Source organism: Aethalodelphis obliquidens, unplaced genomic scaffold (genome assembly GCF_003676395.1).
Source record: "Aethalodelphis obliquidens isolate GAN/ISIS:26980383/991018 unplaced genomic scaffold, ASM367639v1 scaffold52, whole genome shotgun sequence".
Taxonomy (NCBI): Eukaryota; Metazoa; Chordata; class Mammalia; order Artiodactyla; family Delphinidae; genus Aethalodelphis; species Aethalodelphis obliquidens.
In genome coordinates, this window is record NW_020837996.1 from 14502341 (window position 1) to 14517794 (window position 15454).

General features: G+C 39.1%; 1 protein-coding gene across 2 annotated transcripts in view; it reads right to left on the reverse strand.

Moving 5' to 3' along the window:
• TTC1 (tetratricopeptide repeat domain 1) overlaps positions 1-15454 on the reverse strand; it is a 75528-nt gene that overhangs the window by 13420 nt on the left and 46654 nt on the right. For both annotated transcript variants that reach the window (XM_027084406.1, XM_027084405.1), the window contains exons 4-6: positions 7245-7305; positions 5895-6007; positions 2401-2437 (exon numbers count right to left, since the gene is read on the reverse strand). In XM_027084406.1, the coding sequence (XP_026940207.1) occupies positions 2401-2437; positions 5895-6007; positions 7245-7305 (211 nt within the window). The remainder of the gene's footprint in view (positions 1-2400; positions 2438-5894; positions 6008-7244; positions 7306-15454) is intronic.

A 15454-nucleotide genomic window follows, 5' to 3' on the forward strand; every position in this document is an offset into this window, starting at 1 on the left:
GATCACATAGGGAGAAAATATAGAGGGAAAAAAAAAAGAGAGCCCTATAGATGAAGAACTAGGGACTTCCAAAATGATGAGGCTGACAGAGAAGCCAGCAAAAGAGACTAAAAAGGAATAGCCAATGAAACAGAAGAAAATGAGGAATGACACACTGTGTTAAATGCTTTTGGGAAGTCAAGTAAGATGAGGATAGAGAAGCAACTACTGAACAAGAGAAGGGTGTTGGTGACCTTTACAAGACGGGTTTCAGGGGCATGAATGAAACAGAAGTCCAATGGATGTGTGAGGAGAGAATGGGAGAAGACAAAGGAGACACAGTAGGTATAGACAATCTTTCAATGAAGCAGACCAGAGAAATGGGACAGGGGTTGGAGGGGGATACTGGTTCAGGAGAAGGTTTTCTGAAAGAACCCAAACCTCAACATTTCAACTTTACATGCTGTCAATCTCCACTTAGTCCAGCACATCATATTCTCTTAAAATATTCCCAACTACATAATACTCACAGGAAAAAAAAAATACTCCAGTGACTTCTACTACATCTTTTAAAAAACGGAACCCCCTAATTTACATTTTAACTCAGATACTGCCCCCTTCTCAACTAGTGGATAGCTTCTAACAAAGCAAATATGTATTGAAGAGAAAGAATTCTTCCCATGATTCCTTTTTTTTTTTGGCCACGCCTCAAAGCTTACAGGATCTCAGTTCCTTGACCAGAGATTGAACCCGGGCCCCAGCAGTGAAAGCACCGAGTCCTAACCACTGGACAGCCAGGGAATTCCCCATGATTACTTTATAAAAACCTCAAATGTCAACTTTTCACTGTAACTTGTGATTTTCTTTCTCAATCCATATAAACAGAATTAACTTAAACTTTATTTATGCCAAGGCTAAAAGACCAAAGGTGACTAGCATTAAATATTGTTCCATATAACTGGTAGTATGACCTCAGAAATAAGTCCTTTACCAGGGTTTATACACTGAGTGGGCATGTGTTTGGGGGGGTTAGTGGGAGGAGAAGGGTCCTTAATACAAATAACCATACTAGTGTCAACGTATTTGGCCTATGGGTTCAACAACCCATATGCAGTCCATAACAACTAAGTATAAGCACATGAATACTGATTTAACCAAATCCAAAAACAAATCTGGGAAACACTTTGGTTGGAAACACTTTCCTTCCCCTTCCTCCCATTTTCTTGGCTCCTACACTGAGGGTTACAGCTAGAAATGAATTCTCTTTCCTAGTGTATACCCTGCTAATCAGGCTTACAAGGCATTTTCTCACTGTTTGGTTACAGAGAAAAGAACTGAAAATCAGAATCTTGTTCCTAATTTAAACTCTTCAAACCCACACATCTCACACAGATTAAGGTTGAACACCTTCTTCCAAACAAAACAGTACATTCAGAATTAGTTGCAGTCCAAGATAAATAGATCAGAAGAAGTTTGTTAGATTCTAATGTAGTAACAGATACATTACAGATACATCCTTCAGATACTCTATAGAAATACCAAGGATGAAGAAAAGAAATCCAGTAGAGAGGGTGACTAATTCATGTTAAAAAAAAACTAAAAAACAAAACAGAAGAGGGAATTCATGCTTGGTCTGAGAGTGGGATTAGATAATATATAAGGTTCTTTCTAACTCTATGATTCTCTCAGAGAAAATATTATCCAAAGGAGGAAAATGGAAAAAAACCCAACAACAACCCACAAATTACAAGAGTAGTAATTAGCTAGAAAGACTCATGAGAGTAGCAAGATGCAAGGAAAATGACTGCGTGTTCTCCACACCAAGACAAGACAACCGTCTGGCCTATCAGGAAATCTGTGGAAAAAACAATGGTGATCCTATGTCTGGGGCTGTCTCTATCAGTTGGTAGAACGAAAAGACCACGATGGAACTCAGATAGCAGAGGCTTGATTCACTGTGTGGAACCTGAAAGGATAATTAAAATGATGGCAAGGAGGTTTGGATTAAGTACTACATCTGAAGAGAGTACCAATTCCCTAACAGCAACTGCCCTTCCAAACACACAGATTCAGGTGCCCCAACAGCAGCTAACTAAGACCTTCAACTTCAGTTTCAAAGGAGAGTAATTTGGACATACAGGGAATAAACTCTGTTTCTGTGGCCAAGGTAGCTTGGAATTATTCTCCATATATTTACCAATACAGGATAAACGGACTGAACTATCCATTCAAAAGCATGCTTACACTAAGACAACTACTGTGCAGTACCTCTAAGAAAGGCCGAGAGCTTCTTCTTTAACTGCCTCAGAAGAAGAGTACATGTGTACAAGTAAACACCTGACTGAGAGCCTCCTTATTTGCTTGTCTAGCTGAGGTAATGCTTTTTGTATGTTAACATGCAACAAGACCAAAAAGCTGTACCTTTGCTGCAGTCACTGATGGCCATCTCTTTCTTGTCCTAAAACGAAATAGATCATTAATATGTCACCCTAATTCTGTCTCAATAGCCCAAAGGCTCAATGACATATGCTGATCATTAATAATTGCTTATGGAGATGCAGAATGCTTTTCAAGGAAATAACACCAAAACACGCGTGTTACTTCCAAGCTAAAATTCAAACTATGCTCACAGCTCTAACTTGAAAGCCTCCTGGTGACAAATTATTCAAGTAGCTTCTTCCTAAAGTATCTTTAAAGACTGTTGCAATTGACTTGTTATATTTGCAAGACACTTTACATTAGAATGTTACAGTGAGAAAACTTTGTGATCAATTAACAGGGCAAATGACTGATATATGAATAACTGAATTAATAACCCTCCTCTTTGGCTAGCTGTTATATATCGCACCCAAAGTGGTATCTTGAAAATGTATACAGATGGTCCATCTACAGACACTGTACGGTTTGTCGCGTAGTCTCAGTTATGAACCTTAATTTATCCACTGATGAAACAAAAATACCAAACAATTCACTAAATAAGATATCTAACTAACATAACTTGCTGAATTGCGAAGCATGGCACAGTGGAAAGAACACAGGATATCAAAAGAACTAGTTTCAGCTCTGACACTAATCTGCTATTTAACTTTTCTAAGCTCTAAATGTCTATTTTCCCCAAATTAGAAATTTTCTACAATGTTAGAGAAATGTGAGTTCAAATAAACATTCAATACTTCCATAATGGCTACTGTAGGAAATGCCAAATATTCTGCAGAATATTTTAGAGCAATGTCTACCAAATTGAGTTTCAGGATTCAATCAGAAACAGTTCCAGGATGGGGAGGGAGTGACTGCTTAATGGGTTTCCTTTTAGGGTCATAAAAAAAACTTTGGAACCAGGCAGTGGTGACGGCTGCCTAACGCTGTGAATGTATCCAGTGCCACTGTGAATGGCACTGAATTGTATACTTTAAAATGGTTAAAATGGTCAATTTTGTAGCATGTGTATTTTACCCACAATAAGCAAAAAAGGTCCCAGAGTCATTTGGGAAACACTAACTATATTATCTCTTCCAATGTTCATCATAGCAATTTACATATTAAAAACTCTAACAAGAAAGAAGTCCTGTAGTAAAGAAATCTGTAAGTCAGTATTTCCCCAACTTATTAGATTTCTATAAATCTAAGATACAACTTCATATTTTAAACTGAAATAGGAGTAAATCCTTATAACTTTTAAAAATAATTAATTAATTAATTTATTTATTTATGGCTGCACTGGGTCTTCGTTGCTGTGCACGGGCTTTCTCTAGTTGCAGTGAGCGGGGGCTACTCTTTGTTGCGGTGCGCGGGCTTCTCATTGCGGTGGCTTCTCTTGTTGCGGAGCACAGGCTCTATGCACACGGACTTCAGTAGTTGTGGAATGCAGGCTCAGCAGTTGTGGCTCATGGGCTCTAGAGCGCAGGCTCAGTAGTTGTGGCGCACGGGCTTAGTTGCTCTGTGGCCTGTGGGATCTTCCCTGACCAGGGCTCGAACCCGTGTCCCCTGCATTGGCAGGCAGATTCTTAACCACTGTGCCACCGGGGAAGTCCCAAATCTTTATAACTTATATTATAAGTTATACTTTGTGCCCCCAAGTAACTACTTTTAGAGCCTATTTTTTTAGGGCTTTGTCTGCTCTTGTGTAGTCAGGCCTAGAGCTGAAACTCTGTCCTAACTCCAGTTTGCCTTTTCCCTCTCCAGACATGAAACATAAAGCTTGCCCAGGCACACCCAGTCAGGGATGCTGAGCCTGCAAACTTGCCTTTCAGAAATTCTTAAAGCAGTTAACCCATCACTTCCTTAAACTCAGAACATGCTCCTTAAATCACTTCAGTACATTAATTCTGAAAGTCTCCACGTCTATAATTTTAGGATCTTTTAAAAATATTAGGAATGCAAGTTAAAAGAACAAAACAAACAAAAACCCCACTAACAAACCTATCCTTTGTTCAGGAAAGAGTCACAGAGCAACTCTCTTTTGAGTTCTCCTCAGCTGTGACAGACAGAAGACTAGCAAGGCCATACATTTTCCTAATTCAGGAACCAGCTGATCATACCAGCCTAACACTAGCAATGCCAGTAACTTGGCAATTGTGGGAACAAAGAATCCCAAAACCCAGGAGCCAAATGGGTATGGTACAAAGTTTTCTCTGACACTGAAGGTATCCTTGATCTCACTTCACAATGACAATTTCCAGTCTAAGAATGTGGCTAGATGTCTCCAAGAGGCAAAAGTGAAAGATCAGAATTTTCCAGCTAAGTGTAAAAACTATTAGGTGTGAATTCTGATCAATGGTAAAATATATTAATGACTGTTGTTTTAAATAAACTTAAAACAGTTGTTTTATTTCCCCTAATAAAAAATGTTTGTTTGTATACTCTAGAATGATTCCTTCTCTCATGCCACATGAATCACTCTAAAAAACTTCACCCTAGACACTGAATCCAATAATAAAACGTATGAGTCTGGGTTGAAATAAAACTTTTTGCATGTCCGAATATTCAAGCACACCCCCACCCACCTTTAAAAACCCGGGCCATCCAAAGTGACTTTGGTAGAAGCACTAGAGAATTCCAGTCAACATCAAAAAAGAAAGTGATGTAGATACCTGATCTAAAAGAACAGAAAACCACTCCACCCAGTCTTGGGCCTGCTTCGTAGCTGCTTAGAGGTGTGTTAAAAAACCTATCCTTTGTGCTTGGAATACAAGTAGTCACAGTTAAACAAGTGGTATTGTTTTTTTCAAGCTCTCATCATTTCAATCTGGCAAGATTTACTATGTTGACTAAATAGGAATATCAGACAAATCACAAATCTAACTTTTGGTATCCAGCACGATACCAAACAAATATATTTACACTCTCATCTGTCCTAAATTCACCCTGTTACACCAGGTTCTCAATCCTTTGGAAATATAAAATACCTTTGAACTTTCCCTGACACCTACTTTGCATTTAAGCGTACCTCTCACCCCAACTCTTGGACGTTTCTCCCTATGTCCACACTTTCCACAGAAAATCAGAATCTCAGAGATAAGCATCTTGAAGTTCAGTTTTAAGCACTGTTTCCTGTCCCTTTGGGTCTTTATCTAGAGTTCCAGAGGCCTAAAATAAGCAGCTGTAGCTATTCTAGGAGATGCACTAGGCTCTTTGCTTCATTAACCTGCCCTAGTTCGGCGGAAACTTTGCCAGGCTTCCTTCCATGGAAGTGTTCACTCAGCCACTTTAATGAGGAATGTGAACAGTAATCTGACTGAAGTTTTTCAAAATATTTTTTCTATCTTCCCCATGCCCTTTAAATTAGGGAAATATATGGGTAGGAAAAGAGAGGCAGCAACTTTAGAGCCCCTATGCTTGTTTCTGGAGAGAAGCTATCCTATGAAAACACTGTAAGTTCATGTGCTTCTTAAAAAGAAAAGGTCAAAGATACATACCTGTTTCATCCTTGCGGCAGCTCTATTTGAAAACAGGATAGACCTGTCTTTCTGGAAGGAGGATGGACACATCTGAAGGGCTCGACTGTAAGTACTTTCAGCTTCTATATAATCTGAGGATAAGGTAAAATATGAGAGGTCGTTATGATTTTATACCTGATATCACTGTATTCCAAAAGATCTCAGAATGCATCGCTTTCCATTCACGGGACAAAGGTCTCCAACAGAATGCTCTATATGTTCACCTTTAATTTGGCTTATCAATTTAGTAAAGAGTTTTGAAAGGGGATTAGGGAACTGGACAGATGAAAGAGACTGAAATCTGGGATTAATGGCCCGGAATGAAGAAAAAAATTCTATGTATATATTTTCATTAAAGACATTGTGCTTTCATGGAGTCAACCCAGCTAAAACTGCTTCCATGAAATGTTTGGAGAGACATTTTATAGAGCCAAAAGCACAATGTAAAAATCAGCAGTTGACTAAACACCTTAAAAGAGAAAATGGTGATAAATTTATATATTCATTGCCACACAAAGAATTATGGTCAGGGTACTAAAAGAAAAATTGCCTACTCACTCCTTTCTCAGGTTTGTTTTGAAATATTTAATACTAAAATACAAGGAGATACGCTTTCAGAGAAGCTTTAGTTTTCTTAGAAAAAAAGAAGTGATGATTGCTAAACCAGGATATAAGAAAAAAAATTTTTTTAACCTAAAAGTAACTAGGGGAAGATGTTACTACTCCTAGATTTGTAAAGCATGCACACTCTGAGATGTGATAGAATTTGATCATAAGATCAAATAGTTCCCCCAAATTATAAGAACGAACCCCACTTATTCCTAAGCAAATATAGGAAACGCAGAAGGAACATCTCTCTACTTAAGGCATCCACAGAAAAAGGCACATGAAAGAGCAACCAAAGTACAAGGAAAATCCTTCCCTCGGCCACACCGGATGCATTGGGCCAGTATTCACAGCACTGTCACAAGTAACGGGGACCCTCTTTTTACAGCAATGTAGCAAAATAGCCTTTTAACATTCCAGTTTAGAGTTTCCCAAAGCAAAAACTCAAGAGTTTTTCCTTCTAATCTCTGGGTTTATAGACAGTAGATTACAGAAAAGAAAAACTATGCCTGTGCCTAGAGACACATGGTAACTGGTCACTGTCACTTGAGAATAATTTGGACCTGGTAAAAAAACAAAATTCCAAGGTGTTGGGAGGCAACAGGGTATTATTAGCAGTTTAGATCTGCTAATTGTTTCCAAATGTTCTTTGGTGTTTCTTCACAGAATCTACAAAAGAATGAGTCAAGACGCCCAGCATCAGTGCTGAAATAGGTATCTTACCTCCTTTCTTAAACTGCTCATTTCCCTCCTCCTTTAGTCTAGAGCTCTCTTCTCTCCTTCTCTGAAAGAGATCAGAGAATGACATAAATTCTTACAATATTATGATAAATGAACAAAAAGGTCAGCTTTCATTACACATTATGCTATTCAACAGGCAGCAGCTTGACTTTTGAGAACTGGGTCAGTTTTATCTAAATCTCAAACATACAGAAAAAAACACATGACATCTGGATTATCATCAAGTGAATTCTTGATGTTTTAAAGATAAAACCCAGGTTTTCTATGTTTCTAGCTTTTGCACGGAACAGTAATTTCTATTTACTAAAAATGAAACTAAGTATACCCACTGGTACGCTTACCATTATAAGTTCAAATTCTAGATCTGCTACTTATTAATTGTAGAAGATCCTGGACAAGTTCCAGATCGTTTTGAGCCTAGTTTCTTCATCTAAAAATTAAGGCTTTAATAGATTTATGGATTAATGTGATAATTTATGTAAAACTCCCAATACACCGACTGGCAAATAAGGGCTCAATAAATATGAGCCATTATTTTTCTGTAAAATAAATAATGTAATACTTACTTAGCTACAATTGCAGTTTGTGTCATAAAGGAGACATACAGTAGCCACCAGAGCGCATTATGGAGGACAAGTCTTATTTGCAGGGTCAGGCAGTATGCAGTTAGCAGGCTAACACAGGGAAATCTGAAGAAACCCAGAGAAACCTCTCTTTTCTTAGCTTCTTCTAACAACTCAGAAATTAACACAGATGGCCAAGCACTCTTTGAACTCAAAGGCAGAGTGAATGTTATTCTGTAGAGCAAAGATGACACGTGCCGAGTCCCTATGTGCTTTCAGCCCTGAACATCTTAGCAATATGGTCGGCAGAAGCAGAACTGGCAGCAGTGTCTGCCTGCCACCTTTTTTTTTTTTTTTTTTTTTTTTTTTTTTTCTTGCGGTACGCGGGCTTCTCGCTGTTGTGGCCTCTCCCGTTGCGGAGCACAGGCTCCGGACGCACAGGCCCAGCGGCCATGGCTCACAGGCCCAGCCACTCCGCGGCATGTGGGATCTTCCCGGACTGGGGCACAAACCCGTGTCCCCTGCATCAGCAGGCAGACTCTCAACCACTGCGCCACCAGGGAAGCCCTGCCTGCCACCTTTTGACAGCATTTTTAAAAAGAGAGAATCTCCAAAAATCTCTTCCTTCATTCTTGAAGCTTCTGACTAAATAAAAACTTCAAAGGGAGGAAATAAAGTTAGCAGGGTTTTTCATCTACAGTACAAACTGGGAGCCTAAACAATTGGTACTCTTAAGATTAGGAACTAAACTAAAAATGTTATGTCTCTGGAGAAGATCTGTAAATGAGCTGTTGAGACCAGGGTGCTTTCCAAATACCTTAATACTATACTCTGGATGAAACAGAACACTTGATGAATCTCAATAAAGAAACTAAAAGGTAGGTATAAACTGAATTTAATTTTTATGACATCTATTAATGTTCAGCAGACACAATAATAATTCATTTTAAGATACAACATATCTGAAGAAGGACTACTCTAAGGGAATACAGGAAAAAATAAAATGGGTAGTGGTGATGGCAATCAAAACACAAAAATGTGGCCACATTTACCTAGTACTACCCAGGAAGGAGGTGCTTGAATTATAATATCCTCTATTGTACTGGTTAGGATTTTTGGATGCTAGCAAAAGGACTATCTTAGGCAAAAAAAAAAAAAAAAATTACTGGAAAGCTACTGTGGGGCTCACACAATCAAAGGGAGGCCTAAAATACACACTTAGAAAACAGGCAGGACTCAAGTCAGCTCTGTTAAGTCAAAAAGCAAAAAAACGTAAGTGTCTTTTAGTGGAAGAATCTGGCCAAGATAGGACTGTAATAGCAGCCAATAAATCCTAACCATTCCCCTTTCTTTGTCCTGATCCAGATTTAAAGTTTTGGTCAGAAGCATCCAATGAGCCAAGCGTAGGTCACATGCCTTGGCTGTCAGAAAACAGAGTGAGGGAATTGGGGGATTGACTGGCACTCAACATCATTACAGCACAGGGGAATTTCCTCTACATGAGAAAGGGGATTTGATGCTGGAGGCCAAGAAAACCCCATAACAAATCCGGTTAAAAGTTATTTCAAAAAAAAAAAAAAGTTATTTCAACCCCAAATAGATAAAGCAATCTTGAGAAAGAAAAACAAAGCTGGAGGCATCATGCTCCCTGATTTCAACCTATATTACAAAACTATAGTAAGTAAAACAGTATGGTATTGGCATAAAAACAGACACATTGATCAATGAAACAGAACAGAGAGCCCAGAAATAAACCCACACACATGGTCAATTAATTTACGATAAAGGAGCCAAGAATATACAATGAGGAGAGGACAGTCTCTTCGATAAGTGGTGCTGGGAAAACTGGACAACCACATGCAAAAGAATGAAAATGAACCATTATGTTATATTAGACACAAAAATTAATTCAAAATGGATTAAAGACTTGAACGTAAGACCTGAAACCATAATACTCTTAGAAGAAAACTAAGGCAGTAAGCTCCTTGACATAGGTCTTGGTAATGATTTTCTGAATCTGACATCAAAAGCAAAGGCAACAAAAGCAAAAATAAACAAGTGGGACTGCATCAAAATAAACAGTTTTGGACAGCAAAGGAAAACATCGACAAAATAAATGGAAGAAAATATTTACAAATCATATACCTGATAAGGCATTAATATCTAAAATACATAAAGAACTCATACAACTTAACAGCAAAAAACCTCAAATAATCTTATTAAAAAGTGGGTGAAGATCTGAATGGACATTTTCCCAAAGAAGACATACATGGCAAACAGGTACATGAAAAGACGTTCAACATCATTAATCAGCAAGGAAATGCAAATCAAAACTCAATGAGATATCACTTCACACCTGTTAGAATGGCTATTATCAAAAAGACAAGAAATAACAAGCATTGGCAAGACTGTGGAGAAAAGAAATCCCTTGTGCACTGTTGGTGGGAATGTAAATTGGTAGAGCCACTATGGAAAACAGTATGGACGTTCCTTAAAAACTTAAAAATAGAACTACCATATGATCCAGCAATTCCACTTCTGGGTATTTATTTGAAGAAAATGAAAATACTAACTCAAAAAGATATCTGCACCCCCATGTTCACTGCAGCATTGTTTATAATAACCAAGATATGGAAACAACCTAAATGGCCGTCAATGGATGAATGGATAAAGAAACTGTGGTGTTACACACACACACACACACACACACACATACACACACACACACCAGAATATTATTTAGCCATAAAAGAGAATGAACTCTTCATATTTGTGACAACATGGATGAACCTAGAGGGCATTATGCTAAATGAAATAAATCAGTCAGAGAAAAACAAGCACCACATGATCTCTCTTATATGTGGAATCTAAACAAAACAACAAAACAAAAAACACCAGGCTCATAGGTTGGGGCCGGGGGGTGGGGGTGGGAGAATGGGTGAAGGGGTTTAAGAAAGACTAAAAAAATTTTTGAATTCTAAAACAATTTCAATTAGGGTAAAATCAAAACCCTATAAATATTAGGGAATTCATTCGATCAATTTTAAATTCACTCAAAACCACACACACACCCATGTATCACTGGCTAATAAAGTTGTAACAATGAAAAGTTGTTTTCACATTAGAAAATATATTAATGCAAGGTAGCATGTTAATAAGTTAAAAGAAAAAATTATAGGATCACATGAATAAATGCATTACAGGTCTTAAAGGTCTGGAATATATTTTAAAAAAACAGTTATATCAAAAAAATTCTTTAGAGAAGGGCAACTCATCAAGTTATTAGAGTTTAATGTCCATACATTAACAATTTCAATCTATTTTAACTCTAATTTCAAGCTACTTTCTGGTCTATAATCTGTTATCCAGTGCCAACTTATCAGGAATGTTCTATGAACACAGATGAGTCTTTCAGACGGCCAGATCAGGCTCTTGTGAAGCTCGCATGCATGTGCCTGCGTGCATGCATGCGTGCGTGTGTGCCTGTGTGTGTGTGTGTGTTTTAAGAGCTTAATCATTATTTGGTAAATTTAGAACATTAACATTTCAATGAGAAAAGCCTAGATCCAAGGTACACCCAGAAGGAATTACTGATAAGGGGCAGCCTGAGCAGGCAGCCTGAGAAAAGCTCACAGTGTCTTTATAACTAGGCCTAAAAGTTGAACTGGCCAAGAGGTGAGCTCCAGAACGTATTTCAGAGGCCAATTATTCTAAGGAAGGAATTTTATTTTTTCGTCTTGATAAATCACAACTCAGTGACCCATTAAGCAGTAAACCCTGGAAAAAGAGCTGCTGCTTCCACAGATTGTGTAAATTGAGGATTAATTCAAGTATCAATATCATGCTGAATATCTCCTTGGCAACAGCTAAAAATAGCACTTTGAAGAGAAAGCTGCACTATCTCCCAGCTGTGCCAGGAGACTAACTTGATCCCAGTACAAAGACTAGGATTTATTCTGCTGCCGGAACATACTCTTTTTTCCAAAGGATGGCACGCACACTGTAATGTTACGGAATCCAAGGACAGATTTCATCGTGTATAAGTCTTACTTAGCATGCTAAGTGCCAGCAGTATTCACACATAAGTGAACTGGTAGTGCTGGTATCCTGCTGCATTACTGGGTGCAAATCTTCCAGGTTCTCGTCTAACGTGGTTAGGAGCCCTCTCACATTCCTCCACAATGCCTTTTAACACATTGCAGAGACCTCACACGGTAACATCTGTTCTAGAATTGTATTTGCATAAGAATGGGGACCATTCTTACAGGGCTCTTAACTCAGTAGTCCTCCCCATCACCAAAAACTCAGGGAGAAATAGTGACATTACCTTGCACTGTAAAATCACAGGAACTGCCAAGGAAAACCTCAAAAAGACAATGCCCTTGACGAATGGAGTTTATTTCAACAGTTATTACCACAACTGCAAACTTTTCAGCCTGGCACTCAAAGTTCACTATAACTTATACCAGTATAGCATTTCATTGCTTAACACCTGTCACACACATTAGCTCAGCTCATCTGCTTCCCAAGACAATTCTGAGAGATGGGCATGGAGGTATCTACATATTTTACAGGTTAAAAAAAAAAAGATTCAGAAATCTTTTATTCTTTGCAACAAACTTCTATTCCAACCTACTCAACCTAATCTCCCATTACTACACAAGTCATCTCTTCTAGACAGCTGGCTCTCTTATTCTTCACTCCATTCTTTTGCTTACCTACCCACCTTGGAATGCCATTGTTTTTCTTCTAGATTTCCCTTCCAGCTGCCCAAACCAAATTTGCCTGTTTTCAAAGTCTAGCAAAAACCATATCTCCTCCCCAGGACTACCTTTCACTTCCTTCCCCACATGATCTTCCTTTGAATGTAGACTGTACATAATGCCTCTAATTGGGCAACTCAATTCTACCTCACAGGTTATTTTTAAAAATTATAAGAGGACTTCCCTGGTGGCGGAGTGGTTAAGAATCCGCCTGCCAATGCAGGCGACACGGGTTCAAGCCTGCTCCGGAAAGATCCCACATGCCGCGGAGCAACTGAGCCCGTGCGCCACAACTACTGAGTTTGTGCTAGAGTCCACAAGCCACAACTATGGAAGCCTGTGCACCTAGAACCCGTGCTCCTCAACAAGAGAAGCCACTGCAATGAGAAGCCCGTGCACCACAACAAAGAGTAGCCCCCGCTCACCGCAACGAGAGAAAGGTGGCAAGCAGCAACGAGGACCCAACGCAGCCAAAAAAAAAAAAAAAAAAATTATAAGAGAATTAAAAAAAGCACTGCAAAAAGTCTGGAACGTTATAAAATGCTCAGATGGTTTCATGGGTTGAAGAACACTGTACATTCCTTAGGCGTGGGCAAGAGGGGCCCGTCAAGGTCCTCTTCTGACCGCACCCTTCCTCCCGTGGGGCCCCTTTAGACCATGCTCCAGATTTTTTACCTAAGTTTTCTTAGCCCACTTCTAGGATCTGCGTAAACCTTTGCTTGGATCTATCCCCCAAGGGTGAACTTTGCTGCAGGTGTACATTATATTCCAGGTGCAATACTTTGTACTCTGCCTTCCTCATACCTGGAATCAGCCATTTCTCCAAGGAGTCCTGGATTCTTTTAGTGGGGAATGGCACTTAGAAACCAAGATCTAGGTGTTACTAGGGAGTCACTGCTTTTAGGCCCTCTCAGTGAAGATACCCATGAAAATACATCTTAAATAAAACAAAAATCCCAGGAGTCAGAGAATACATACAAGTGAAATCTTCTATGTATGTATTCAAGTAAGTGAATACCACACCAACTCCCACAGTGAAATCTCTAGTTCCCAGTAACAGCAATATATTTACTCATTTGCTCTATCCTAAAATAAACAAAAATGTTCAAAATTACTATATGATTATCACTACCTATAACCTACTACGTAAAGTTCAAGATTTCATTGCAGTTCTTTCCGACTTTAGGATATATTCTACTAAGGGTATACAGTCAGAATATTATGTCCAAAGTTATTGGAATTATCTTCTCTATGTAATCAATTTGATATAGTTATGTTAACATGTAATCAATTTGATATAGTTACATTAATTTGTTCCTCTTTGTAATCCATTTTAGGCTTCATTTTCCTTATCCTTTCTGATTTAATTTTAACATTTGAATGTGTAAAATGTTTAAACAGTTCAAAACTCAATACTAGGTGGGACTTTTTTTTTTTATAAAGACACGATTTTTTTTTTTTTTAATTAAAAAAATTTTTTGCTTGTGTTGGGTCTTCGTTGCTGTGTGCGGCTTTCTCTAGTTGCGGCGAGCGGGGGCTACTCTTGGTTGCGGTGCACGGGCTCTAGGCACGCAGGCTTCAGTAGTTGTGGAGCACGGGCTCAGGAGTTGTGGTGCATGGGCTTAGTTGCTCTGTGTCATGTGGGATCTTCCCGCATGCCTAGGGACCCGGGATTGAACCCGTGTTCCCTGCATTGGCAGGCAGATTCTTAATCACTGTGCCACCAGGGAAGTCCCTAGGTGGGACTTCTGATGTGTCTAAATGAGGAGGTTTACAAACCCTCTAACCCAAAAGCAACTACAAAACTGGACAGAAAGATAAAAAACAACCATTTCAGTGTCCTGGAAATTGATTACAGGATTAACAACAAAGTGAGTAACACTTATTTTAGGAAAAACTCATTTAGGAAATAACAATGAAAATCTGTGGCATACTTGCTAGAGACTGCTCCCCTTTTTCCTCCCATCATTCAATGTGGTAATTCTAACACCGCAAGGTAGGTTGTGAATAACCAGCAGTTTCACTGACTTGATTCAAAGAAGGTGAAATAATCCACGCCCAGTGGTGTTGCAATCTGAGTGGCTAGCAAACAGGGAAGGCCAGGGGTTCTACTAATCTGTGGTAGCAGTCCTGGTTGGGCAAATAAGGGACCCACGGGTCAGACAAATGTAACAAGATACAAAGAGACAGTCATAGAGGCACTTGACAAGCTCTTCAAATATCCTGGCTGACTGGAGTTGGTGTGCACACTTGAGAAGGATGGAGAGGGCTGAAACTATTCATGCATCCTTGTTCTATTAGAAGCCTGTGCACATGTGCTGAGGAAATGCAAGAGGGTCCAATGGGGCAGACCTGAAAACTATCTGAACTTAGAACACACTTCTAAATCCACACATAGATCCAATGACAGCAGGTGGAAGCCGTATCGATTTGACATGTTTGAACATAATCTCTGACCAGTACTGCATGGCCACTAAACTGTGTGGAAACAGAAGCAACCTCAAGAAAGCCAGACTTAAAAATAAAAACAGGAACAAAACCAAAAACCAACTGAGCAGAGCCATCAGTGGCCACACATCCCAGAGGAAATGAATCACACAGCTAAGTCCAGGTAAATTACTAAACAAATAAGCAGACAGGCAAAATAGCAACAACAAAAATAATTGGGGGGTGGGGGAAGGTCAGACTTTAGAGTTGCTACAATATTACTTAAAATGCCCAGATTCAACAAAAAAAAAATTGTAAGACATGCAAAGAGGCAAGAAAGTTTGACCCATAATCAGGGGGAAACAAGCAGTCAACAGAAACATGAGTATATACAGATCATCTGGGGAAGCCCCCTCACCAGTGGGGAGATCAGCTGGGA